Below are 27,928 nucleotides of genomic sequence, written 5' to 3' on the forward strand. Positions count from 1 at the left end.
TCTAACGTTGCAATTGTTGTCCATATTAAATAAAGAATCCCTATTCAGTTTCCAATAAGGTACAGTTTTTTCAATTTTTACTTTCATGTGCTTACTTAATAGAAGTTCAAGCAATCCTTTTTTGCACTCATATTTACAAATTCCAATAATATTGTATACATAATAATGTTGTAAAGTAATGAAACATGCCCCCCCAACCAACACGAGTCTCTAACGTCGCAATTGTTGTCCATATTAAATAAAGAATCCATATTCAGTTTCCAATAAGGTACAGTTGTTATAACTTTGTAAAATATGACCAAGTTGTAATAAAATACTTCAGTTACTTTCAAATCCATGTTGTGTGTTTTACAGGAGCCGTCCAGCAGGGGGCAGGTAATATATTACAACAAGCTTATTTCCAATCATGTTTTTTAAGATGTTACTTATTAAATATTTACTAAAAACCATTTCAGGAAACTTACAGTAGAAGTTTATTTGAAAATAGTGCAAAAACATTTTTTTTTAAATTTTTACTGTCATGTGCTTACTTAATAAAAGTGCAAGCAATCCTTTTTTGCACTCATATTTACAAATTCCAATAATATTGTATACATAATAATATTAATGTTGTAAAGTAATGAAACATGCCCCCCCAACCAACACGAGTCTCTAACGTCGCAATTGTTGTCCATATTAAATACAGAATCCCTATTCAGTTTCCAATAAGGTACAGTTGTTATAACTTTGTAAAATATGACCAAAAGTTGTAATAAAATACTTGAGTTACTTTCAAATTCATGTTGTGTGTTTTACAGGTTTCGTCCAGCAGGGGGCAGCAGCGCGGCCTCTGATCAGCAGAAGAAGAGGCTTGTTGTTTGGTTCTTCTTCCCCTCCCCCTCCCTTCCACTCCTCCAACATGGCGGCGGCCAGGCGGCTCAAACGCGTGGCGGTAACGCAACCCGGATTTTTAACTTTAAAACCCAATAAAGCCCCTTCAGACTTGGTCAGTAGTCGGCGAAAACGTGTCAGTAAGAATAAGAAAAAGAACTGGAACAAACACAGCGATATAAATGATGTACAGGACTTCTTAGATGATGTCAGGCACCAAGAGAGGACCACAGGGTGAGTGTTCAGAGAGAATACAGTCTAATATTTATACGAAACTCCTTCTTTAACAGTGTTTACCTTCTCATCTGAAGCGTGTAATTCTTCCACACCTTTTGTCTTCTCCACACTTGTTTTTGTCCATATATTGTTAGTTGGTCTTGTTTGTCTTGTCTGGTTAATTTGGATTTTCCTGTTCTCTAAATCCATTTAAAACCCCTCATTTATGCAGATTTAGGGGAGAGTGAGGTAATGTGAGACACTTTTTACATTTCCTCCCCTCCAGGCAAGCTAAAATGATATCAATACTATTTGCACATGTACTATTAGTTCAGGATGTTTTCTAGCAACATAAATAGTCAACTTTACCTCAAAACCATTTGTCTCATTTTACCCCACAGCAGGGTTGCCACCCGTCCCGTAAAATACGGAATTGTCCTTTATTTGAGAAAAAAATGTTGCGTCCCGTATTGAACTAATACGGGACACGATTTGTACCGTATTTTCATTAACTTTTACACCATATTCTAGTTGAATTATTGAAATAAGTTAACTTTTTACACCATATTCTAGTTTAATTATTGAAATAAATTAACTTTTACACCATATTCTAGTTGAATTATTGAAATAAGTTAACTTTTACACCATATTCTAGTTGAATTATTGAAATAAATTAACTTTTACACCATATTCTAGTTGAATTATTGAAATAAATTAACTTTTACACCATATTCTAGTTGAATTATTGAAAAAATTAACTTTTACACCATATTCTAGTTGAATTATTGAAATAAATTAACTTTTACACCATATTCTAGTTGAATTATTGAAATAAGTTAACTTTTACACCATATTCTAGTTGAATTATTGAAATAAATTAACTTTTACACCATATTCTAGTTGAATTGTTGAAATAAATTAACTTTTACACCATATTCTAGTTGAATTGTTGAAATAAATTAACTTTTACACCATATTCTAGTTGAATTATTGAAATAAATTAACTTTTACACCATATTCTAGTTGAATTATTGAAATAAGTTAACTTTTACACCATATTCTAGTTGAATTATTGAAATAAATTAACTTTTACACCATAATCTAGTTTAATTATTGAAATAAATTGAACATGGATCATATAAGTTTTTCTACCTGAATCAATTGGTTTTGACACAATCGTTGATTAAGTTGATAGGTAGAAATTTTACTTTTTCATGCAAAAAACATATTTTTATCAAAAAAAGCATGCTTACCAAATCACCATGAGGTTTTTTTCTTCATAGCCAGTGGGAAATGGGAGGGGCTTGAAAACATGATGGTCACTTGACCACAAATGTGTACCATTGCCTAGATACAGGGGGTGTCTCACATTACCCGATGTCTCACATTACCTCACCTTCCCCTACCGGACAAATAATGATGTTTTTCCTACTCTGTAACGCATTAAATACTAGTGAATTAACTGTTAAAGAAAGGTGTTGGAAGTATCTGTATTCCAGCTTCATACCTGACCTGAGGTGAACTTCTGTGTTTCAGGGGTTTGTTGTCTGAGAAGTCAGACGACAGTTTGTTCTTCGTAGATCTTGGACAGCCAGAGAAACCTGAGCCAAAGGGTAAATATCTTTTTCTGGTTCTTACAGAAGTGATGCAAATGAAATCCTTATAACCAACTTGCTGGTTTGCTTGTTTTATTACATCCTCTTTTTGAAAACTCTTTTTGTCTCTTTTCTTGATGTAGTGACAGAGCCCGTCGACGAAAAAGGGAGAAAACGGAAAACGCACCGTCCTCTCAGGATAGACCTGATCCTTCAGCATGACTCCATCATCCCACCTCCTAAAGAGTTAGTAAAAACTAAAAGTATTTCAGCCTTGCGACCTTTGCATTTCCAGCAAGGTTTACTTCAGGTTTGGCAAATGCATTCCTCCCCTCAAAATTAGCATTTTTTTACACGGTTACATCTCCATTTTTAAGTGCGTTGCAGCCGGATTTGCCAAAAGTCTGCTAATGCTGTTGTTCATTGCCACAACATTTTGAGTTTTTTTTCCATTTGTGCGCTACAATATAACCAATGTGGATAAAAAGTTGTAATTTTACAGTTTTTTTGTCATAATTTTGAAGCTTGTTCAACCGTCACAGGTCATGCTGCCTCAACTCTGTTTTCTCAGGTGATTTACGTGAGGCTGAATGTTGTTCATAACCAATAACAACTCATTCTCAGACAGGCATAACTTAAAATTAACATTTATGACCTGATGTTGACATCAAATATGACTGGTAGAAGGCTGTGTTTTGTTGTTGTTTTTAACAAAAAAGGGGGAGAGAGAGAATAGCTGATCAATCAGTAATGTGGGAGGCAAAAAAAAAAAATCCCACCCTGAAGAATTTGGGGGGTGGCATATAAAATGCCTCATGTACAACTTCTTTTTCTCTCTCTCTCTTTGTTTAAAGCCCCACCTTCCTGTAACTGAGATGAAGTTCAGGAACCTTTTCCATGAACATTTTCACTCATTGATCCAGGAGCTGAACATTGTAACTGACTTGTAAGTGAATTCTAAAATTACAGAAGTGACATTCACCGTGTGGCAGCCATCCAATAAATGCTCCTGGTGGTTATTTTGGCTGGACACAACCAGGTCTAAATGGATGGGGACACAATGAAGAGAGTGACATTCTGTGAACAAAGATCTAATGGAGAGCCGTATAAGATGGTCCTCATCAAATACTTACCTGCCTTTGCACAGTTTCCCATTCTTTCATTTTTAGCCACAGCAGTAACAAAATCTGTCTGCACCGGTGACCTGTCTAGGGTCGGGTTTGCAAGATAGGTGGGTGATTGGGCTTTGGGGGGCAGGGCTTGTGTCATTTAACCACCATCTTTGGAACCAAAGGACTCTCCCGTAGATGTGTAGTTGAGCAGTCACCTTACAAAGGTTCCCAGTTGAGAAAAACGACAGATATCTGTCAGTCTGTGCTCAGACTGCAAGCAAAAGATTTTTTTTGGTCCTTTCGTATATTTGACAGTTTTTTAAAAATGATTGTCTAAACAAAAAATGACAAATCAATTTTTATAAAGTTATTTTTTTATTTTTCAAATCAGACCTGGGCCACTTTGAGGTGGGGTTTTGAATCAGATATCCAGTCCGAACAACACTACACAATGATTTTAAAATTAAACAGTTGGCACTTAAATAGCATCCAAATCTACTTCCATTGACACACTGTACCGGGTCACTTGAGGACCAGGACCCATTTACAGGCTGATATAGTTGTCAATTAAATGACGATGTAATCAGCCACACACAAAAAATTCAGATTCAAGCAAGAGCTATCTGAATTGAGCATTAATAATTCATGGAGAAAACATTGATCTGTTCTGGAGCAAACTTCTATACAATGTATCCATGAAAGCATTTCATTTTTAAAAATGTTCAAAGTTTAAAAAATACAATAATCTGTATTGTATTTGTCAGCTATTGGTGGACTGTGTGTATCCTGTGATGATTGCATCCTTGCGCTCCCAGTATTTCCTTCATGGAAATGTGAAGACAACACATAGGAGCTCAGGAATCTGTTGTGTGAACAGTCTCCTGGGATCTGAGGATTTTAATACACACACCATCCTGTGGCCTGCAATAAGTTCTGATCCCCCCTCTTAGTCCTTATCATGTTTGTTTTCACTAAGCTTTCTCACATTCTCCAGCTTCTCATAATCAACCAAAAATCTCTTGTGTGTCCCCCACCAGTGTGCTGGCTTACCAGCAACCAAATGCTAAGAAACTCCGTCGCATTGCCCAGAAGGCTGAACATCTGGCAGCCAAAGGCGTGGTGCCCCGAAGACAGAAACGGCTGCTGAACAGACAACCTATCGACAAGACAGTCAAGAACACAGCGACAGAGGCCAACAACAACCCAGACAGAGCTTATTATGACATATGGGGAAAAGAAGGTGAGAGTAACATAACAACAATAAAAAGAACAATGACCAGCAACAATAACATGAAGAAAACTATTAAAAATAAAAGAACTAATGTAAACAAAAGTTCACTTTTATTTATATAGTGTCTTAATAGACACTATATATCAATGATTCTTAACCATAGGGCCGCGGCCCACACTTGGGCCGCGAGCGCCATCTAGTGGGCCGTGAAAGAAAATCAGTTTTGTACATGGGGGCCGCGGGACTGCAAAGCAACTCCCGACCAAATATGAGGAGAAGAAGACCCTCAGCTAGCTGTACGTGTAATAGTAAGAGAAATGGTGTGTATTTATAGAGAAAATCCTTCATTTTGCACAGAGTACGTTTAGATCCGCCAGGATCAGGGATCGATTACTTGGGTCTGCGCCCAGAGCGAGCGAGTGCGGCATGATCATTTATCCCGGCGCGTCCCCGCGGCCGGGGAGGTCGGTGCCGCTCGGGCTCACCAATGAGCAACTTCACATGTGCATGAGATTCTGACACCATCCAGACCAGATTTAAAGTCCTGTCAGGAGAAATTAGAGCTCAGTTCTCTCACTGAACGACAGAAAGTGGGGACATAAGATTAAGGGGAAGAAATAAAAACTGCAAAACTGTTCAATTGTTAAGATGTGTTTATATTCATTTATTATAAAAATGTGTTGAGACAATTAACAAAGAAAAGGGGAAATTCAAACTGCTGGTAAAGAAATAAAATAAGATAGCATTTGGAAAATAAAATAAAATCTATTTTATTTTTAAGAGAAAAAAATATGTGTAATTGAAGTTACACATGTTAATGGGCAATTATGTACTTTTTTAATATAACAGTCAGATGCAGATGTTGATACAACTATGAGGCTACTTGAATGTATGTATAAATATATATATATATATATATATATATATATATATATATATATATTTATATATATATTTATTATGATGTTCTGGACCTTCGCTTGAGTAAATTTTCTCTAAATGGACCTCTTAAAGTTGAATACCCCTGCTATACAGTGTTAATATTTAATGGGCCCCGGGCCACTCTGTACTGAAAAAATTGGGCCCCAAGGTCAGAAAGGTTAAGAACCCCTGCTATATATAATACATACACACACACAATACATATCGTCTCTGGGTGCTTTTTCAGAGACCCACAACATGACCCTTGAGGAATGGCAAGTTACAAAACTCCTTTAAGCCAAACAGTGGCATCCTCTCCCAGTATCACCCTTGAACAGCATGCTCCTAGCTTAGGTAATATTGTGGATGTGAAAAAACCCTCTCTTACAAACCTGATTAATAATGCTGTTTAAACAACAAATGCGGGTTGAAAATAACACCAATAATAGTCTGTTCTTATGGTGTTTGGGACCAAAAACAAATCCATTATCTGGGTTATCATCATTTAAAAACAAAATGTTTGTGGACATTCAGGCCTCAATGTCCTTAAGACATGTCTAAAATTTTACTAGTGGTTCTGTTTCATTTGGCTTCATTGATAAATACATCTGCTTATCATCAGCATAGCAATGAAAATTGATGTTGTGGTTCTGGATGATAGTTCCCAAGAGATGCGTGTATAAACTGAACAGCGTTGGCCCTAGCGCTGAACCCTGCGGGACACCATAGCAGACCCTGTCTGTGCAGGAGAAACCTCGTCTACGTGAGCAAACTGGAATTTGTCAGATAGATCTGATTTAAACCAACCTTGTCCAGTGCCTTTAATCCCAACAACATGGTTAACCTGTGCAGTAAAATGCTGATTTACACTTTTAAAAGCAGCACCGAGGTCCAGTAGAACCAGTACGAACACTAATCTCTTATCTGAGGCCATAAGGTGTTGGTCACTAACCACAACTGTTTCTGCTCTGATGTTCCAGCCTGATCATTTAGGTGACAGATGGTCACCCAACAGACTTGTAATGTAAACAATAAATGTAAAAGTAAAGATTAAAAGTAAAGGTCATGTATTTGTCTTAATCTGTTGGTGTGCTCTTGAACTGAGCCGTGTCTTTGTTGTGGGGTGGTAAGGGGGTTCAGTCAGATACAAAGGTGGGGAAACTGTTTTAAAATGAGAAATGTACTAAAAGTTAATAGTATTGCACAACATGTTTAAAACCAGTTTGTCTTTCGAATGTAGAGAAAGATCCAGCTGGTCCCTGCCATCCACAACAAATGAGCAAAAAGAATGTTAAGGTAAGATTAACCACAGATTAAAGGAATATTATTTTCCTGCAAGTGCATGACAGCATTACTTATGTGTCATTGTTGTGTCCTCAGCGTCCACAGGCACTGTATGAGAAGCCATCGGTGCTCCCAGCTGTGGAGGTGATCGCTCCCGGAGGATCTTACAACCCAGACTTCTTCTCCCACCAGGTAACTCAAACGTCTTCCACTTGAAGGTACTTGTGCCCTCTTTTAAGATGTGCAAATCTTTAGTAAAGTAGAATTTATGTAGTTAAACCTTCTCTACGTCAATCTTGCAACAACCTCTAGAAAGCAGGACACTGTTCTCTGTGGTGATGGAGGTTGCAACGGCTAACCTTTTCTGTGTGAACCCAGGCACTTCTTCAGGAGGCCCATGAGGTGGAGGTCAAGAGACAAAAGCAAGAAGACAAAATCCAGAGACAGGTGGCTGTCAACCATGCAGACAAGGCTACACAGGTGCGCTTCGTCATCACAACCTACATCATACGGTTTATTTTGTTCTGGCGCAGGTTTAATTTCTCTGTGGTTTGTGTTTATTTTTAGGAAACAGTCTTGCATGAGCAGGTGGAAGGTTTGGTGGAGGATGAGAATGACCAACAAGAGGCAGTTCCTAACGAGGACGATGAAGACACGGTATTGGCTGCCATCGCAGTAGCTGCGAAGAAGAGTGAGAAACAGAGGAAACGAGAGAGAGCAGAAAAAGTGAAGGTATGCACATAATGACCAAAAAAACGTGATCAAAGACATTTAAATATCTGTAACGTTTGACACAAAGGAGCTTGGAATTAGCCCAGAATCCCACTATAGGCAGCGAGTCTAAGTTGTTGTCCAAGATTTACTCTTTTATGCCCTTTTCTTCCCCCCCCCAACTTTGTCTTCTGCCATTGGCTTCTTCAATGTCTTATTCCCCTCTGCCATATCCGCCGTTGGTGCATTTCTGTTACCTGTCATTCAGGGTTACCCCGTTATTCTGTAATTGAACAAAACCCTAAAGAAAAAAAAAGAAAGTGACCTCGGTTATTCTGTGTTATAATTTGTCTTCAAACAGGCTCCATGGGGAACCTTCTGGGTTAATCTTTAAAAATTCATTGTATATAGTTTGTACAACAAGTAAATCATTAGAGTTTACTTCTAGTTGGACAAAGAAGTGATTATCTTTTTTTTTTTTTTTGGACTTATTTGTTTCTGAAAGTGTTATCCACATCTTTTGAGTTTAACGTTTCTTTCTGAGTGTGACGTCAGAAAATGGTTTCAATTTCTGTGTGTATCCTGTGATGATTGCATCCTTGCGCTCCCAGTATTTCCTTCATGGAAATGTGAAGACAACACATAGGAGCTCAGGAATCTGTTGTGTGAACAGTCTCCTGGGATCTGAGGATTTTAAAACACACACCATCCTGTGGCCCGCAATAAGTGCTGATCACCCCTCTTAGTCTTTACTTAAATTTCTGGTGAAACCTGTTAACAGTTTAAGTTGTAACGGCGTCCAGAGAGTGTTTTCAAGAAGTCGTCATGTCATCATTACTCACCGTCTCAAGTACTGAGCCTTGTCTTTTAAACCCTGCTGTAGGAGCAACGGCGACTGGCCGGCAAACACAAGACCCAGCAGCACCAGCAGCTCTTCCAGCTTCGCTCCATAAAGACCTCCATCAAACAGCAAGAGCTGGACACCAAGGCCAATGTAGTGAAACGCAAGGCCAAGCAGGAGGCCCAGAAAGCTCTGCCCAGACGCCTTGGCAAACTCAAGTACGGACTTTTCCCTCGTTTACAGCCCTTTTTAGCCTTCCGTGTATGATCTTAACCTTCTGTGGATCTGGTAGGACTGTTGATCAGTAAAAAGATTTTCACATGTCTGGCAGTTTGCTAGTGATGGGAGAAAATGATTCAGACTATTCAGTCTCTGGTAGGGCTGTTCGATTAATCGATTTTAAATCGTAATCGCGATTATGTAATTAGAACGATGTTAAAACATGAAAATCGTAAAATCGATTTTTCACTTCTTTTTTTTTTACCTTGTCTGCACACATATTAATGATTGATACCATATTAATGATTGATGGAAATACCTCTCAATACCTGCGACAAGTGCCCCATGGGAGAGGCTCTTTAGTGTAGGAGGGGGCGTTGTAACATGCCACCGGGTAGACCGGCTCGTGTTCCTTGCAAAAAACTTGCAAATGTGAATAGCAAATGTAATGACTGACATTACACACCTCTACCTCTTTCATGGGTTGCATTATTATTTAGCATGCAAAGACCCAGTTTAGTTTAATTAGAAAATGTCTTGTTTTATTTAATTGGAAATATAACTTACTGTATGTTTGCAAGTGCTGATTTGCTGATTTTATTTTTTCAGAGATAAAACTTTATATTTTATTATATTTTTTAAAACTTTTTTTCAACTTATTTTACAGAGTTTTGCACTTTATTCATTCATTTTTGGTTTAATAAGGGCAAAGTTTGAACTTAAAGCCCAATGGGGCAAATGTTCAATAAAAAAACAGCATATTTGAAATCATTTCTTTGCCTTTTTTCAATTCACAAAATAATCGTAATCGAAAATCGGATTTTGAGAGAGAAAAATCGAGATTTTATTTTTGGGCAAAATCGAACAGCCCTAGTCTCTGGTGCCTTTACACCAACATGAAAGAGGATTTCAGAATAAGCTCAAATGTTTTCTGTCCACTTTGTTACACTTGCAACTCATGGAAACGTTAAAAGCAAGGATACCACATTTTTCTTATTTCTGCAGGGAACAGTTTGGCAGTGAAGTAAATATTTCATTGTAAACGCTTCCTTTTCTTACTTGACGGCAGGTTCCAGGCTCAAGACATGGAGGTTCAGCTGAGCGATGAGCTGGCGGGCTCCCTGCGACGACTCAAGGTACGTCACAAACATTGACTAACACTTATTTGTCATTTCTACCTTGACCTCTTTCAGTGATGACAGTTTTTCTCTTTTGCTTTGGTATATACCGTCTCATTTTAAGCTTTATCCTCTCTCCTAATATGACCATGACCCACTTTCTCTACAGGAATCAGAAAAAAATCCTTTTTTTTTTTTTTCCTCCACATTTTGCCTTTATGAGATTGTATAGTACCTTTTAATCAGCCTTGGTGGCATGAATGGGATTTAGTGATTTGTAGTGAAGGTGGAGTTACGTTGGTCTCCTGGGGATTTTCTGACCCATCTTTCCCTGCTCACATCTTGTAATGTCATGCTTCTGCAGCCAGAGGGCAGCGTCCTCAAAGACCGGTTCAAGAGTCTGCAGAAGAGGAACCTCATCGAACCCAGAGAGAGAATCAAGTAAGGATGTCTGCTTTGGTCTTTGAGGTGATGTCTAGTTTCATGAGGTGTATACTGAGTAAAAATGTATTTTCTTCTTTGCCTTATAGGTTCAAGAGGGGACTGAAGGTGAAGTACACGGAGAAGAGGGCTTTCAAAGAGATCACATAATCACCTGCACCGATGTTCAATAAAGCATGACAAAACAACCCTTCTGAGTGCTGTTCATTTCCTCTCACTGCTTCCATTTTGCAGCTTTTATATAACTTTCAGTTAATTATAGTTACTTTGTGTGTTATGTAACATGAGCCCTATGAGAATTAGTTTATCAAAGGGTTTTTAGTGTACAGCTGGGGCTAAGTGTCAGTGTGCCAGTTCTCTGCTCACACATGAGTGAAGGTTCGTGTCAGGGTCAGCAGACACACCAAATGTTACCGTCAACATCACAGTTTTGGGCCAGTTTATTTCAGCTGCCACACATCAGCTTCTCAAAATGACTGAAGCTTTACACGAGCAAACACACATAAGACTTCATAAGATATCTTCATCTGAAAGAGAAAACTGCGGCAGCTGGAACCCTGTTTTTTAATTCTTTCCCGTCATAAACAGAAAACAAAGCATTTTCACAGTTATTATTTTTGAAGTTGGACAGGTAGGCTTTAGGAATTTGGTGTGTGGTGATTGATTCTAACAGCCTGGCTTAAAACCATAATTGCCTTCGGCGTCCTGCTGGTCCCATGCAGCCTGGAGCTGTGCCAAAGCCTCTTATCCATTAATCAGTGTGAAAATCTAATCTTTCACCTTTTGGGATCTTTAAAGCCCCGCCCCCACCCACCCACGAAGCTGCTTAAGTCGGTTATCTCCTCTCACTCGGTGAAGTGAGTACTACGTCCTGGACATCATCCCAACAACATTTTATTCTAATTACCTGCTGATGAATTAACCTGCTGACTCAGAATCAGTTTGTCCCCTAGCAACCTCATCCAGTGCTTTTTACTGATCGGATTTGATGTTGGAAACGTTTACGCCCCTGCTGTTGGGGCTGAGGCGATTTGTGGTTTCTTTACTCAGACTTCAATTATATTCGCTGCATTATTGAACTATAAGCAGATAAACTGGAGTTAATCTGTCCTGTAGTGGTTTGTTAGGGGTTGAAGTGTTCCAACAGGCACAGAAAGAAAGCCCATGAGAATTTTGCGCGTTCAGGCCAAAATCGGGGCTGGGTTTCTTGCAAGGATTTCATGAATATTTTGAATTAAATTAGTTTATTTCTATTGCAGCAGTTCATGAAAAGATAAGAAATCTCGGAGCACTTAGCAGATGAATCCCTTCATCTTTTAACATTGTTCATCACAAGTTTTACCAATATTTAAATAAAACCAGAAGCTTTAATCAGCTTACGGGGGGGTCTGGTGCTTTGCAGACTACACAACACACCCAGCTCCTCCAACCTTTACCCTGCCCGTCCCTTACTTTAACCAGACTTGACTTTTAAAAGCTCATTATCAGATGAAACTGTAATCATGTGCAGGATTACTTTTAATATGCATCAAAATAGCAATTGTTAATATCTAATAAGCAAAAAAGCCTTGTAAACTTGTCATTTTGATAATCACCAGCTGAATCATTGGCAGCTCCGTTAGTTTGTGATGTTTGAAAGGTGAAACTGGGTGATGATGTAACCTGCTTGGTAAACAGTGGGGATATTAGCACTGATCAACTGATATGGATTATGAAATTTTACGATAGTTGTTTTTTTCTATGAAGAACATCTACAACCAGCAAATATATTGTGTGTGATATAAAGAAGCTGTCTTCTATTATGAGGTATTCTCAAGCTCATAAGTAGCAGTACTGATTCTTAATGCTACAACTGGATTAAAAAGTAATTTGTTGAGGCAAGTAAATCAATACAAGAATTTACAACAGCTGATTTCTTTGCATATGGAACAATACAAGCAGAGAGCATTACCTGTATAATACATTTTTTGAGCCAGGTGTTATTATATTTGCACGACTAGAACAATTAACATTTTGCAAGTCAAATTCACTTTTAAATGTAAAGTTGACCTCCTCCTATCTTGGTTCTGTTTGCGTGTTTAAACCCTGGATTGAGCAAATTACAATATTCAGTAATGTCAGCAGACATGAAAAAATGAAAGACTTTTGGTTAAAAAAAAAAAACGAAAGAAAGAAAGAAAAAAGGTCTTCTCATGTACTCCAATAACATTTTACAGTCCAAGTAGCTCAGAGAGCCTTATAAAGGGTTCATGATCAAAAATCGGAGGGTTTATAACTCACCTTGCAGAAGTAATGACATCTTAGACACTGACACACCAGTTGGGAGTTTCTCAGATGTGTACTACAAGGGGAGCTCATCTGAAGACATATTTTGCTCTTGCTCCAATACCGTGGCTATATTTCAGGCGCATGGAGTTTAACCAGAATCTGCTTTTGGCTTTTTATATATTTGTAAAATCTTGTATGCATTCTCATTTCAAATAATACTCATCTCACTGTGTTTACATGAGCCACTAAACATCTTTTCTGAGTCAGGCATTTTTTAAAATCTTTTTATTATACTCATGAGAAATGATGAAACAAGTGACGTCCCAACTGGAAATGAGACTTATGGACACAAACACAGTATATAGTAATATAGTAATATAGTAATATAGTATTATAGTATGCATGGCACGTGTCTTTGAAGTGGACTGTGCAGGTACAATGAAGAGCATAATGGTGGATTTGTGATATTCACAGTCGCCTATTGACGCTCTCGCGTGATTTTTTCATCTTGGTGTTTGGTTTTTATGCTGTCACTCTGTCTTGTAGCTTTTTGTGTCCAAAAATGTTTTTAACAAACTGAAGTCTTTGAAGAAAAGTCGAGGGATCACTTGGATGAAATGCAAGTCATGTGATCAGGGTGTAGAAAATGAGTCAGTGAATTGTAAAAGTGGAATGAAATGCTGCCATCTTGACCAGTGGTGCTCACAAGCCAAGTATCATCATTTTACAGTTTAAAACTACTGTAAAAGGTCAAACATCATGATGTCTTTGTGTGCTCCTTTGCCAGGCTGCAGCAAAGTTGGGTTTTTGTGTTTGTTTTTTGTTTTTTATTCCCTCTCTTTTGCCTTCCTCTCCTCACGTGCAGACACAGTGCTGCCAGATTGTCTTGACATGGGGTAGGACGGATTATGTGTGTGTGCACTCACTCATCGCGGAATAGATTTACTACTCCTCTGGGGAGTGACGGAGGAAGCCACTAAAACCCTCCCTGAACTGCATGGAGTTGTCCCTGTGTGATTATGTGCAGTATTACTATTAATCGTCTGAGATCCCGGGCTTGTTTGCTGTGAAATGACAGGCTTTTGTATGTTCCCGTTCCAGAACGTTGTCCTTCCTCGCCTCACCTCTTTAGCCATAGACACTGTACTTGGGCACACGTGGAGGCACGTGAACACAATGAGCTTTGTGCTGCAGGATAATTCAGGTCATGAGCATCCCAGAATTCTCCAGTATACTGTAAAACCCGCATGTGGAAACGGGAGATTAAATCCCCCAACAGGAAATGAATCCAGCTTAATATGAATTTTTAAGAATATGCAATGTCAGGATGGTTTATAAAACAGCATTTTTGTGTTATAACCTAGCAAATATATTAATTAGAAAAACAAAAAACGAATCATGCAATCATTAATCCCCACCATGATGCCAGGAATACAGTAACGTGCTGTTTCTACTCGCTGTCTGTCCGTGTTATCAACGACCATGAATCAAATCCAATCACACTTGTGTGATTTGTATTTTTATCAATGATCATATTGCAAAATCAGTATGAGCGTACACAATACAGGTTCATATGTCACAGCATTTTATTGAGAAAGCAATGATTAGTTGATATGGAGCATCTCTTCCGAGCAAAATGATCTACATTTTAACTATTGACACTAACTCCATTTCTACATAATTTTGCACACACACCAACTCAATGACATTTGGTTTCTACACACACACACACACACACACACACACACACACACACACACACACACACACACACACACACACACACACACACACACACACACACACACACACACACACACACACACACACACAGCAGCTATCAGGTGTGCACAGAAGACGCAATAAACATTGACCGAGGTGGGTTTTTTTTCTTAACTGTTGTAGAGAAAAGGGGGATTTTGAAATTTGTGTCATTGTTAGTGGCAGAGCAGTAAGGGAGGAAGAGGATAGGGAAGAGGAGGAGGGGGGATGAACATGGTGATGGAGAGTGAGTGCGAGGGAGCTAGAGGGGGGAGGAGCGGAGAGATGATTCCTCTCTAATCCTCTAGACACAAGCTCGGTCTGGCTGCCTACTGGCTTAAAAAGAAAGAGGGAGACACAGGCAGGTGAAGGAAAACAGGGGGAAAGGAAAGGGGGAAAAAACCAAGATGAAGGGAAGTGAAGGAGAGAGAGCTGCCTCTCGTAAAGCATGCTGAGGGAGAAATACAGAGACAGTGGGAGAGGCAGTGAGAACTGGAGAAACCTGCAAGTCTTACAGAGGTAGGAAGGAGGCTGAGGAGGAGTACGATGCTTCAGATCTGAACCAAATGAGGGACGAAAGAAGAAGCAACAGGGAGGAACAGACGGGATCTCCTGACAAGTAGCGGGAAAGAGACCACAGAGGGGACTGAGTAGGGAGAAATGAAGAGGATGGAGGACAGGAGCACGAGCAGAGATCCCTTGATACTCCAGCTGACATGACTCTGTGGACCTGAGCCTGGCCAGAGCTTTCTCTTTACGATGCTGTCAGAAAACAAGTGTGGAAGGAGAGAGCGTTGATGTGCAGGTGCTGGATGTCTGTTTGCACCAACGGCGGCTGCTCGCTGAAACTCAGCAGAGGTAGATGAGAGCTGTTAGATCAGGTGTGTCTGAGGACGTTTGACAGAGCAGCTGTTTACGGGGGAGACGTGAGGTCAGGAGCGGCAGAAGGAAGAAATCAAGTTGAAAAGAGAGAAGGCACACTCACGTGAGGAAAGCGTGTGGACATACGAGAGATGTGGTGTGTGCAGTGAGCACACGCCAGCCACCTCAGAGTTGCGGTAAAGCCAAGCCACTCTACCTCATCTCAACACAACAAGTGGATTTGAAGAGTAACGGGACTCAGGCACCGGCACAGGTTCTGCTCTCTGGGAGGTCCGTCGTTGGGTCCATCCTGATCTCCAGTACCCAGTGGATGCCTCCAAACTCCAACCATGGGAGAATGGACCATCCTAGAGCGCCTCCTAGAGGCTGCGGTGCAGCAGCACTCTACTATGATAGGAAGGTGAGTGACTGACAGTGGGAGGTTTGGTTTGCAGTCTTCAGGATTGTGTTTTCATGTCTTTATCAGTGATTATACATGTATGAAGATTGTAGAATATAATGATCTGAACATATCTCCGTTATACGAGTCATTTCTGCTGCCAGTCGGTGATTCCTGGTCCAGAGCAGCCCCTTCTGGAGCGAGGAGGCGCTTAGCCGCTCTAATCCATTTGAGTGACACGGTGGTCGTTTTTTTTTTTTTGCTGTTAGAGGCGGTTTCAGTCCACACGGATATCAGGGGATCCCGAGACATTATGATTTATGCATTGAGACATTTCCCAAAAGAAGTCCACCAGCAAGTCTACTGACTCTCCCTGCTGATGCCTTATTGTTGCTAGTCCTGATTTTACACCGGGGGGGCTTCACAAGCCACTGTGTTAAGTGTGTCTCCTTTTATAATTTACACAATCTCCATCCTTCCCTCCAACTTTAACACATGAAGTACTTTTCCCAACCTAAAAAATGACTCAGTGCACAGTCACTTATGATTTATGCATTGTCCTTCGTGATGTCTTGTATTATAGTTTGAATAACTCATCCTTGTCAGCTACAGGATTAGCAATTATTCATGGTCATTGTTGCCTCAAGAGCGCATCAGCTCTGTTAAGTATTTACAGAGTGGGCTGGTTGTTATGATATTTGATTGCTCAGCTTTTCCTTCCATTCATTTGGCAAAACACAAGAAGGGCACTGTTGCTCATCAGCTTTGTTTCGTTACACTGGCTTTCTAGCTCTCTGTTAGGAAGAGATGAGAGCACAAGAGAGGAGAAAGTAATTTTGGAAATGTCAATGAAATGTAGGAAGTGGGGAGAAGACAGGCGGAAACGAGAATCAGAGTGCAAGATGTTGTAGATACTAAGCAGATGATGGGAGGAGTGGAAAGAGCGAGTGAAGACGAGAGCTGCAAGGAACGGTTACTCGCAGACGGCAGACACATGCCTCGGTCTGCAAGGGAGTTGGTGAGGAGCCAAGAGGATGTTCTGGTCACGAGACGGGGCTGCATGGCATGATCAGTGCAGGGAACGGGAAACATGCAGCTGGGAGGGGAAAGAAATAATCTTTGCACGGATTATTTCTATCAGCCAGACTGTTTAAATGTTCAGATGGTCCTCAAAACCACCCTGAACTATAGCAATATTTGCACACAGGCTTTCTGGCAGCACTTTGTGGTTCACCCAGTATGTTCAGAAATATTACAGCGAGTCAGTGAACAACAGTATCCCAGGAAGCATTTATGTTTTTTCACATTTTTTTCTGAGTGAAAGGTTTTTAAATTTTGTGTGTCATGGTACAAAATCATGCCAAAGTCCATATTTTTCCAGTATTGAGACACGATCTTGTGAATCTTCCTCCTGTATATTCTCACAATGAGCATATTTACATTGAGACGTGACTGGCTTTCTCAGCCACGTATACAAAACACTTAGCAATTTGAAATTTGAGCAATCGTTTGATTCCAGATATCGGTGTGTAAAAATGATGTTTATATATGTTGTCAGCATCACATTTTATGGTTATCTGATGAATATGTTTCAGTAACTTTTTAAGTAAATTACATTATTATATTATATTATATTGGATCTTTTGTTGTCTCTGTGGGACATATTTTTCGTTGAGGCCTCATATATTTCTTTGAGGGATCTATGTTCCCCGGAGAACAACTTGTGCTGACTTCACTGAGCCTGATTTCTCATATACTACTTTAATAAAAATGAAGAATGAATGAAATAAAAAACGAAACTATGAGCTTGGGATTTGTGTTTTTTAAGGATATTTCTTACTAAATTTGCCAAATACGTTTTTTCTCCAGACAGATTGTAATAAACGGGGAAGTTAAAGCTTTAATTTATTGTCAAATACTTGCACTAGGAAGCCCAACAGTTGTGGGTCAAAACTGTAAGAAAGCAACAAAGCTAAAATACACCGGTGAAGATGTTGAATGCAGTTGAACTTCTGTCCACTCAAGCAGATCATTCAGTCAATGCTCTGCTTTTGTTTCCATGTGAGTCTAATGTGAGCTAATCTGTTGTTTATTTAATTCACCTGGGAGGCTGTTTTACCAGCTTTTCTATTTAAATGAATGGATAACCAAGTAGATGACGACATTAATTGTATTAATTTAGTGTGTAATTACATTTGTGGGATTTCTTTTTTTAATTTACTGTCTTAGTATAAATAGAAGCACCAGTATTTTTGTTCCTTTCTGAGTAATAGTCTGTACATTTCCACAGTAATGTGACTTCCCTGCATCTGGATTTACTACTGCTGTAAACCATGTAATCTGGGCCATCACTGCTGACATGAATTTTCATAAATGCACACTAATACTTCCCCAGTCCTGAAACCCTTTGGTCCCGGCGCTGCCGCTTTCACATGTCTCTTTGGTCAACCGGACGACTGTCCTGCGGGAGGACGCCATGGACAGGTTGCTGTCCCTGAGGCTGAGCCAGCGTGAGCTCTCACGAGCCCACCATGGCAACAGGCTGCATGTCTGAATCCTTTGTCACACATGAGGGGAAATGTAACACTCGTTACATGTGCAAGATTACAGGGGGCGTGAGAGATTCCCTTCCCTGGTCACAGTTTGTGTGTGTGTGTGCAGATACACTCAAACTGTGCATAAAACGTGAGCTCTGATGCACTTTGTGGGAATATCACATGCAGTCCAGATAGACCGCAGTCCTGTCCGCCTGTGTTTTTGTTTGTGTATTAACCTGCCAGCAGTGATATATTCCTGCTATTACGAGCAGCGGGAAAGGTGATGGAGAGTCTGATCGCCCGTGGCACCGCTCAGCCCAGTCATACACATGAGGAACTCTGCACACCTACCGACTATCAACACATTACTCACCCTGTTTTGTGCTCTTCCTCCCACTGGCACATTCTTATTTGCAAGAAAACTGCCATTGGTGGGACTGGGGGCTGCTAAACATGCAAATCGATCCTCTCATTCCTTCTCATTGATTTTCCAATAATGGAGCTGAAACTGTAGCTTGATGGGAGGAGAGACGCTTAATGAAAAAGTCTTTACACCTGTCAGTTTCCAGTATAAATGGACTCAGATTGCTCTGACTTGAATGTCATGAAAATGATTAAAGCTGTAAAAACCTAATTGACCTAATTTCTTGGCTATTAAAATAAACCTTGGTACTAACATCAGCCCAGATGTTTATTCTCACCATATCTTTCTCTGTGAGAAGGCCAGTTAGTTAGCGCTCTCAGCACACCTAGGTAAAAATGATGGTGATCCTTCAGAATCAATATGCCCACTTACAGAAAGCAATCCACTGCATCATTACAATTCCAGCAAGACAACCTATGCAGCAAAGCCTTTCCAGGAGCCTGTTATTGGAAAAACACCTGGAAACAAGACTGACAGATTGAGTGACCCCTTGTTACTATCTTTGCAAGGTTATGGTATTTGTCATCTTGTTCCCTGCCAGTTCCTCACATCCTCTCATTGTTGCGAGGCTCTGGAGAGCCATCAAAACAAGGTTTACTCTGTTTCCTGGTGGTGATTATTTTAGGCTACTCCACACCTTATTGGTCCGTAGTGGCTTTCTGTTGCAAAGATACAAATGGATGTTAGTCACAAAGAATAGCAATATATTAGAGTTTTATAGATTCAGGTATCAGTACTGTTGTTACTTTTTACCAAGGGCGTAGGTTTGCATAGGGACGGTAGGGACATAACACTACCAGCTTTTCAGGAGGCTCAAATTGTCCCCACCAACTTTTAAGCAACCTTATTTGCATTATATAATGAGTTCAGATATATAGGTAATTTAGATTGTCTTCCCAAATGTTGTAAGGATAGAATTGACCCTACCATTATTAAATGAATTATTTTAAAGCGATGTATTACTCTTGTGGTGAAGGACAATGTAGGCTAACATGTAGTTCCATATATAGGTTAAGTAGTAGTTAAGATATTATTAATAAGTTTGTATTTATTGTGTATGTTAATATAATTTAAGTTATGTTCAAATATTGCAATTTAAATTGCAAATAAAATCCTGGAATATTCTGGAAGTTTTCAAAATGTTTCTATAGTAGTTTTTGAAAACAAAGGTTTGAATCGAACCGTGTATCAGGTGAACCAATACACATGAAAGTTAGTACAAGTCAATACAGATTTATTTTGCATTGATCATTTAGCCTATCAATTAATTAGGTTCATATTCGGGACAAATGTAGCCCTGACCCCCGTTCACCCAATCTGTTTGGTCTTATTAATGTCCCGTCCCCAGCAAAAAGTGAACATGCAGGTTATGCTGTTATATCGTCCCTACCGATGTTGAGACCAAACCTACGCCCTTGCTTTTTACTGTTGGTCAATACTCATCAATACTACTCTTTGTAAGTTCAAGCAGAACATAAAGATGTGGCATGTAGAAGCCTCAAACGCTCTGATTTGATTTTGTTCCTGTTCATACTTGAAAACAGGTTCATACTGTATATTTTTCATGTCGTTAGAAAACTGGAAAAATGACTGATTCACTTGTACGACGAAACTGTTGGAAAGAGGGTTCAGATGTTGTTATATCATCTGATGATGAGCACTCTGTTTTATGTCACAAAACCGCTCAGTAGTGCCTAATGTGCATTTAAAATAGTCCGTGCAGCTTGAGTTGATTTGGGGCAGCTAATAGAAAAGCTAAAATAGACCAAACAGTGGTCGGTTTGCTTGCATCTCTGCACGTCCCTGCAGACGTTTCAGCAGGGGGTCCAATGTGTATTATGTTTTCAGAGAAACTACGTCAAAGCACTGTTGATTATAAAAATTAATGCTTGTGTACGTGTATAACTCGTGCACTATTGTGCATTATTCCAGCACCATCTGATTCACAGACAGAGCCAAAAAGGAATATTTCCATATCAGGTTACGGTTCGTATACACATGAGTCCGTGTGACTTTGTTTGGCCACGGGTTATGGCTTTGTGGTGATATAGCCTTTAGCTCACCGTGCTGTTAATTTGCAAATCCTTTTGTACCACTCGCAACGTCCTTCCTATGGTTATAATGGGTGATTTTGTTTGTACAGAGGAAGGCATATCTTGCAAATGTTTGCAGAGAATAAGAAAGAGGCTGTCATATTGCCTCGCTGAAGGCAGATTCCCCAGAGATATTCTTAAAAAGACTCTTTTACAGAGGACCAAAGCAAGACCTCCATCCACTCACTCCATGCGCTGTTGTTAAAAATGACTTCACATGCTCCACTGGGAGGTTATGAATTGCTGATGGTGCTTCACCTTAGAGTTTCAAACTAATACACAGAAAAATCATGTTGATAAAAATTTAAATCAAGTAGCAGCTGGCAAAGTTTCTCCATCGGCAGACTCTTTTTGTAATTCTTATTAAAGATATACTACAGATATGCTTCAGTACTGGCATTGGTTCTTGTGGTGGAAATGATCTATCGCTGTTATACTAGAGATACAAGGATCCAGGAAATGAGGCCCGGAAGAAGGAAACAAGTGCTTTGTAGCTGGAGTATCGCAGCCAGGCTCCTCGGGGACTGCTGGAGAACCAGGGTTGTGGCTGAGCCAGAAAAAGATAGTACATGCACATAATTATGCGGCTCGTGTTGTGTCTTTCTCTTCCTCACCATCTTCACCCCGTATCTCAGCAGCTCGTTCCGCCTGTCTGCACCCTGACAGTCCACATATGCTGAGGTCAAAGTTGATGTGTTGTTTGCATGCTGCTGAATTGTGTGTGTGAGTGTGTGTGTTCAAAAGACATTATGCTAGAAGATAAATCATCCTCAATCTGATGGTTTATGCATCCAATTTTGGATCTCTGTACCTTCTATAGTTGCACACACTGACAGAAAGACTGATGGATGATGAAAAAACACCAACAATAAAGCACTCATGATGAGGCGTCAGGTTCAGGGGAAGTTGGAATGTATAAAGGTAGTTAGATCACAGCAGACAAAGGTCAGAGGTCAAGGAAGCTTCAGCTTGCAGCGCCACGGGGAGAAGCTGGTGCTGCCAGGGTGACTCAGCAAAGCTTATGGGTTTAGTGTTAGCACTTCAGTGTAGAACGGCGCAGGTCAGCGTTAGAACGATACTGGAAGGTGAGTGTGACCCGGACATGAACCTCACACTCGACCACTGGGAGACCCCTGCAGCCACCCAAAGCAGTCATTTCATCTTTATGTATAAAGTAGTCCCCTTTTTAATAGTATCGGTATATTAACTGAGGTACCTACGACTGTCTGCTGCGAGAAAGAAATGATTGCAATAACTGGAAGGGTTCACTTTTACTCTGGCGGTAGCAGAAGTGCACTTTACTTCATGGCTTTTTAGACTGATACATTATCCAGCCTCACAGGAGCTATTACTTTCATTCCACTTGAGAACTGCAAAGTGAAAATCATCTTGCAAACAGGGAAATGTTGCCCAGCATTGTGAATCCACCGTAGGGATAATGTTCTGTTTGTTCTACTTCTTACTTAATGCAGCTGAAAGGCGAGCCAGGTTAGAGAAGAGCCTTTTACATCTGAGCATTACCATCACCTGCCAGGCCGCATTGCATGTCCTTACGAAAGTCAGTGCTTGTATATCCCAACATGAGAAGGAGCCCCAGCGCTGCCACATGACGCCAACAGGGATGTGATAAATTATTAATCTCAGGGACATTTTACATCTGTGCATGTTGATTTTCATACTTATTGGCTCATACTGTGTGCACAGCAGTCAAACATGTCTCTTTTTACAACAGCAAAACATGGAAAGCATATATAGTCTGGGCAGACTGAATGGTTTTTACAATTAATCTCACCCCCGAGTAACTTTTAAACACAACCACTTGCTATCTTCTTTTGTGCCAGAACTGTATCATTGAGCTTAAAAAACTCACAATTCATCTCCCAGAATAACATGCAAAGACCACAATTCGTCTGAGGCAATAACATGAATAATTAATAGAAACTGCTGGGGTGCACTTAAACAAGTACCTACATCTGTCTAAACCCACATCTCTCATTATGTAACACATGTTCCTGCCTTTCATTGTACATTACAAACACAAATGGTCCAGAAACAATTAAAATCCTTACATTTTTCATTCTTTCTTGACACTATTCACTCTTATAAATTTGACTTTAGTAATATATTCCCAAATGTGCTCATAGATAATTGTATAATGCCAAATAACAAATCAGGTTTCATTCAGTTAAGAATACGTTCAGAAACTGTAAGTCTGTTATTTCCAGTATTCTGACCTTTATCCAGGAGTGATGGATGTTTCTTAGAAAACGGTTATTGCTTTAAAGCTGAGGCAGATGTGTCACCATGGAGTTGGGCGGCCGGTCCCAATCTTCCCCACAGACCCAGTCAAAATCAGATTGGAGGGAAAGGCCTCTTTTTAGATACTTTAAGGGCTGAGATATACTTGCTGTTGGTGCTTGCGTTCGCGTCCGTTCGCGTCCGTCCGCATCCGTTCGCCTGCACCACCAACCGCAACGTCGCTCGCGTAGTACACGAGGAGAATGTGTAGTACCGGCGATGACCGATAGGGGGCAGTAAGCAGAGCAACAGTTGGAAAAGTGATTAAATATTTAGTAGCAGCGGTAGTAGCAGTGGCAGATTAGAACAACAAACAAGTTAACATAACATTATTGGATGATGTAGGAGATTATAACATTGCTTTGGTTGCGATCTCGGCAGAGGAAACAGCGCCAGCGACCTCTGCGTCGTCACTTGTGGCCAGCTGGTATCAGACCGGGACCAGCGCCACACGCGGCCAGAGCCAGAACTGCAGGTCGCGTTCATTGTCTTTTTGAGAACGTGCACGTTGACGCGTCAAATGAACGCAGGATAGGCTACGCGTGGCGGCCATGATGCGTACGCGTTCTGAACCGCAAGTATATCTCAGGTCTAAAGGTCTTCTAAGTCTGACCTTTGACCTGACAAAGCCCAGACTTAAAGGAGCATGAGGCAGGTTTTATGAAAAAAAATGCGTATACGTTTTAAGTTTTTTAGTAATAATGTCAGATGAAGCGTTCCAAACCAAAAAGAATGAGCCCTCTACCGTATCTCTCCGTTGCCTTGACCAGGCTGTGTGCTGCAAAATGCGCTGCAATTCGGACTCCGAATTTCCCGCGCTGGGCGGCGGATGTGACGTCACATGACGCTGCATGCACGTTCTCCCCGTTCTCCCGTGCCGGCTTCGCTCTTGGCTGCAGTACCCCCAACGGCCGTCGTGGTGAAGGGTGGCGCTAGAGAGTCTAATTTCTTAAAAGGAGCCCCATGCTCATTTAAACTGAAGGGCCTAGCGAAGACAAAAGCTCCTTCTTTGTTGTGTTGTCTGCTTGCTCTGATTTACTGCAGTATTTCAAGCTGAAGCCACACTGAAACGTGGACATCCTTGCATTTAACTTGGTTCATTCATGAATTCTCCCCAGACTCCTTGTCAGTGCTGCTGAGAAGCCCTCCCATACTATAATGCTGCCAACACCGCGCTTCACCATCACAAACCTGATTTAAAGCCTGATTTGCCACTACTACTGTGAGATTGAAAAACTTGAAAACCAAAGAGATATTTTTTGAAAGATGTTTTACTCACCTCCAACTCTCAACAGACGATCCCTGCTGCCCATCTTTGTTAGTTCATATCTTTACCTGTGTTCTTTTTTTGTTGATGTTCTGACTTTATCACATAGACAGCTTGCACTGGTTTCTTCCTAATGTCCACTTTGAAATAAATCACTCCTGTTTTGCATGTGGTTGCAGCTCATTTTCCTGATGTGTTTTGTTGATAGAAGGTGGTTTTGACCGCAGCTGGGTGACTGCGTCGCTGCCAGGCGATTAGTGATAGTTGTGACTCTGGAACGAGCTACCTCCCCACATAAAAATGGCCCCCACCCTCGAAATTTTTAAATCTCGTCTTAAAACGTATTTTTATTCTTTGGCTTTTAATCCAGCGTGAGAGTTGTGTGGTCTCTGTCCTGTCTTTTATGTTTATGAATCACTGGTTGTTGTCTGTCTGGTGTGTTTTTATTTCGTGCTTTTATGTGCTCTTATCTATTTTACTCTATTTTTAGTTTTTACTATTTTATTATGTCTTGTTTTACTTATTGTGCAGCACTTTGGTAACCTTGTCGTTTTTAAAATGTGCTATATAAATAAAGTGGATTGGATTGGATTGGATTGACCCCCAATCAACGATTTGTATGGCAGTGTAAACAAAACAATGACTCAAAGGATCCTAAGTTGTGTAGTCTGAACAGCCCAGCAATCATAGGCATTATAGAAGGAACTGAACAAACCCTCTGTGATGTCACCCTATGGTTTCAAAGCCCATATTTTTCGCCCATCCCTCTTTAATCCAAAAATGGGTGAATGTTTGAAAATGGGCCACCTCACTTCAGTTACCACACGGTAGCCATTTTAGCTTAGCTTAGTACATTATCTCACATTCTTTCTGATCGAATATCTCCATCCATCTTTCAAATGTTGCTGCAAAAACAACATGTGAAACAAGCACCATTTTAGCCAAAAAGAGGACTGTCAGAGCTCTGGCTGGTCAGTGATGGAGCTGCTGTGAGCGTCTGTTGCTAGCAGGACAGCCAAGGTTAGCTGCGGTCTGGCTGGGTGGCTTGGCCGGAGAAGCTTGGCCGGAGAAGGCGGCAGCAGCAACAGTTAGACTGGTGTTGCTTCCTGGACTCTTCCAGGCCAACCTGGACGAGGCAAAGGTGGAGCAACCAGCAGCAGCCACCTTTAATGGCTGCTTGGTGGCCTTTGCCCATGGACCCTCCCCAAACAACCCAGAGCTAGTCAGGAAGCCTGTTGGTGCAGACAAAACAACCTACATGATCTCTAAAATAGGTGCGATTGTGGTCTCTTAGCTCAGAATTCAGATGTCAAAAGTCAAGTTTATAAAAAAATGGTTAGATCTAGCTGTTAACACCATAGCCTGCAATAAAGCAGAAAAAAACTGGCATCAATGATACATAAGTTGGTAACTTTATATAATTTTAATTGATCAGGAGCATAAAAAATCAGCCCTCGTGTGATGGTCATGGATGTGATCAATCTATGGAGACTATTGCCATATTTTTGTACAAGGTTATAAGAATATTTTTTCTGCTGTAATTTGTTGATGCCTTGAAATTGTGCAGTCTGAAAATGGCCTAAGAGATTAAGAAGCACCTAGCGTTTATTGGGGACAGGAGCTGAATCTTTCTCCAATTAATTCAGTTACTGATTCATCAGAATATGACATCATCTTTGTCATGATGTGAATGTGGTTGGTTTCAGAATCAGAATCAGAATCAGCTTTATTGGCCAAGTTTGAGCATGCCCGACAAGGAATTGGACTCCGGTTATTTCGCTCACTGTACCCAGATTTAAAAAGTAGCAAGCAGTAAATAAACAAATGTGGCAACATATATACAATTTGGACAGTGTTGCAGGCCGTGTTGCAGGCCGTTGTTTTAGTCAGTTTATTTACATGCCATATAGTGAAGGACTGCACTTTTTTTTAAGGTTTTCTTAAAGGTTGCAGTTCTGCTCATGTCCATCTTTTAAATGTTTCAAATTCAATAGCATTGGAAAAGACTGTTCTGTAAGGTTGTGGCAGATTTTAATGATTTATATAAAAAAAAAACACAGGGAGGCAATGATTTAATGATAAAAGATAAGCTACATTAAAATTTGTCTGGAAGCGTGACCGGTAAGAAAGGTGTAAGAAAGTAAGACGGAAATAAACCAAGTTACGTAAAATATGAGGTCTAAAACGGAAAGCAAATCATCAACTTTGATCTTTATTTGGCACAAAAAAGAGCTGCTGCTCTTGAAGTTGTCTCAGTTGGGTCTATTTATGTGCACTCGTGTCTGTGAGTTTTATTTAGACTGTCTGCTTTTATTACACATGACTTGCAGCATTTCTGTGCAGGCATCATAAAGCTGATGCTCTCATTTTGTCTGATTGATCATTATCTTCCTCCAAGATAGAGCTGGTGCTCTGCACAACACCATATAAGCCTCTGTTGTTTTTTATTATACTTCTTCACCACTCCATCTCTCCATCTTGCTCTTTGAAGATGAAAAGGATGCTCGTCTGCCACTGATTTATGCTCCGTTCCCCCGCCCACTCCAACTCCCTTCCCTCCATCTTATCATTTAACTGAATATCTTTAATAAACAAGGTTACAGTTTAACTCTCACTCTGGGGCGCAGGGCTGCTCAGAAGCAGAATTTGCTTCTGCACAATGTGATTGACTCAACACAAATGAGGAGTGCACACCATGCACACACCTTTTCCACCAGGTCGAAAACATGCAACGAAGACATCTGATTCATTCATTGCCTTCTCACACAAACGCACCCTCGCAGACACGCACACTCTTTCACAAGCAGATGGTCATCCAAATATACAGGCAAGTGCGTAAGCCTGGTTACTATATTTACACACATCTCAGGGGCAAAAGTGTACACACAGACATGGTTTTCTCACACGTGCACGCATGTTGCCAAAACTGTCATAGTGTCTACGTCTGCAGCCAATCATGTGAGCAGCCATGACAAAACGTGACAATGCGTTCACACGCCTCGCAACACACACTTCACACATACTTCACACACACTCCCTCATAGAGATTCTTCAATTAAGAGGTGAAGCCAAGCTGTGGGGGATGCTCCTGACTCTCGGCAGTGTGCTGCCTTCTCACCAGTCTCTCAGCCAATTATTTTAAAAAAAGACTTGGAAGACGGCACTGTGATGTGAAAAAAGATACATTTAGATTTCACAACTTGTAGAAAGACAGTAATAGGGCTGACATTGGCTTCTAAAGAAAGCTGCATCTCTGAAGTGTCATTTGTGTGGCGTTTGACAAATGTGAGGCTGCATTCACTTAATAGATGGAGGCAAAAGCAGGGGTACCACGCAGAAAGATACTTACTGCACACTTCAAAGGGTTCAAACTATATATTCTATGTTAAAACCTGGGGTGATAGGCATATGCTACAGGATTATTACAGTGCCTGGAAGGTAAGTGTAGAATAAAAAAAAA

The 27,928-nt window shown here is 40.4% G+C and overlaps 2 protein-coding genes across 2 annotated transcripts in view; both read left to right on the top strand.

Annotated features, from left to right (window-relative positions):
- The first annotated feature begins 860 nt into the window (after positions 1-860).
- Positions 861-10,747, top strand: nop53 (NOP53 ribosome biogenesis factor). The gene is made up of 12 exons (XM_061719003.1): positions 861-1,104; positions 2,623-2,699; positions 2,825-2,927; positions 4,831-5,033; positions 7,186-7,241; positions 7,326-7,421; positions 7,608-7,709; positions 7,797-7,961; positions 8,824-8,999; positions 10,070-10,136; positions 10,483-10,559; positions 10,649-10,747. The coding sequence occupies exons 1-12, from the start codon at positions 899-901 to the stop codon at positions 10,707-10,709; spliced, it is 1,389 nt and encodes a 462-aa protein (XP_061574987.1). The 5' UTR covers positions 861-898; the 3' UTR covers positions 10,710-10,747.
- Positions 10,748-15,527: 4,780 nt separating this feature from the next.
- LOC133441572 (gap junction delta-2 protein) overlaps positions 15,528-27,928 on the top strand; it is a 32,295-nt gene continuing 19,894 nt past the window's right edge. The window contains exon 1 of the mRNA XM_061719004.1: positions 15,528-15,870. Within this exon, the coding sequence (XP_061574988.1) occupies positions 15,800-15,870 (71 nt within the window). The 5' untranslated portion in view covers positions 15,528-15,799. The remainder of the gene's footprint in view (positions 15,871-27,928) is intronic.

The sequence above is a fragment of the Cololabis saira genome, chromosome 4 (genome assembly GCF_033807715.1).
Source record: "Cololabis saira isolate AMF1-May2022 chromosome 4, fColSai1.1, whole genome shotgun sequence".
NCBI lineage: Eukaryota > Metazoa > Chordata > Actinopteri > Beloniformes > Belonidae > Cololabis > Cololabis saira.

Bases quoted from the DNA above. Each gene is read 5' to 3' on its own strand.
- nop53 (XM_061719003.1), top strand. From the start codon at position 899: ATGGCGGCGGCCAGGCGGCTCAAACGCGTGGCGGTAACGCAACCCGGA. The intron at 2,700-2,824 runs GTAAATATCTTT...TTCTTGATGTAG, and splicing joins AGAGAAACCTGAGCCAAAGG to TGACAGAGCCCGTCGACGAA. The intron at 7,710-7,796 runs GTGCGCTTCGTC...GTTTATTTTTAG, and splicing joins ATGCAGACAAGGCTACACAG to GAAACAGTCTTGCATGAGCA.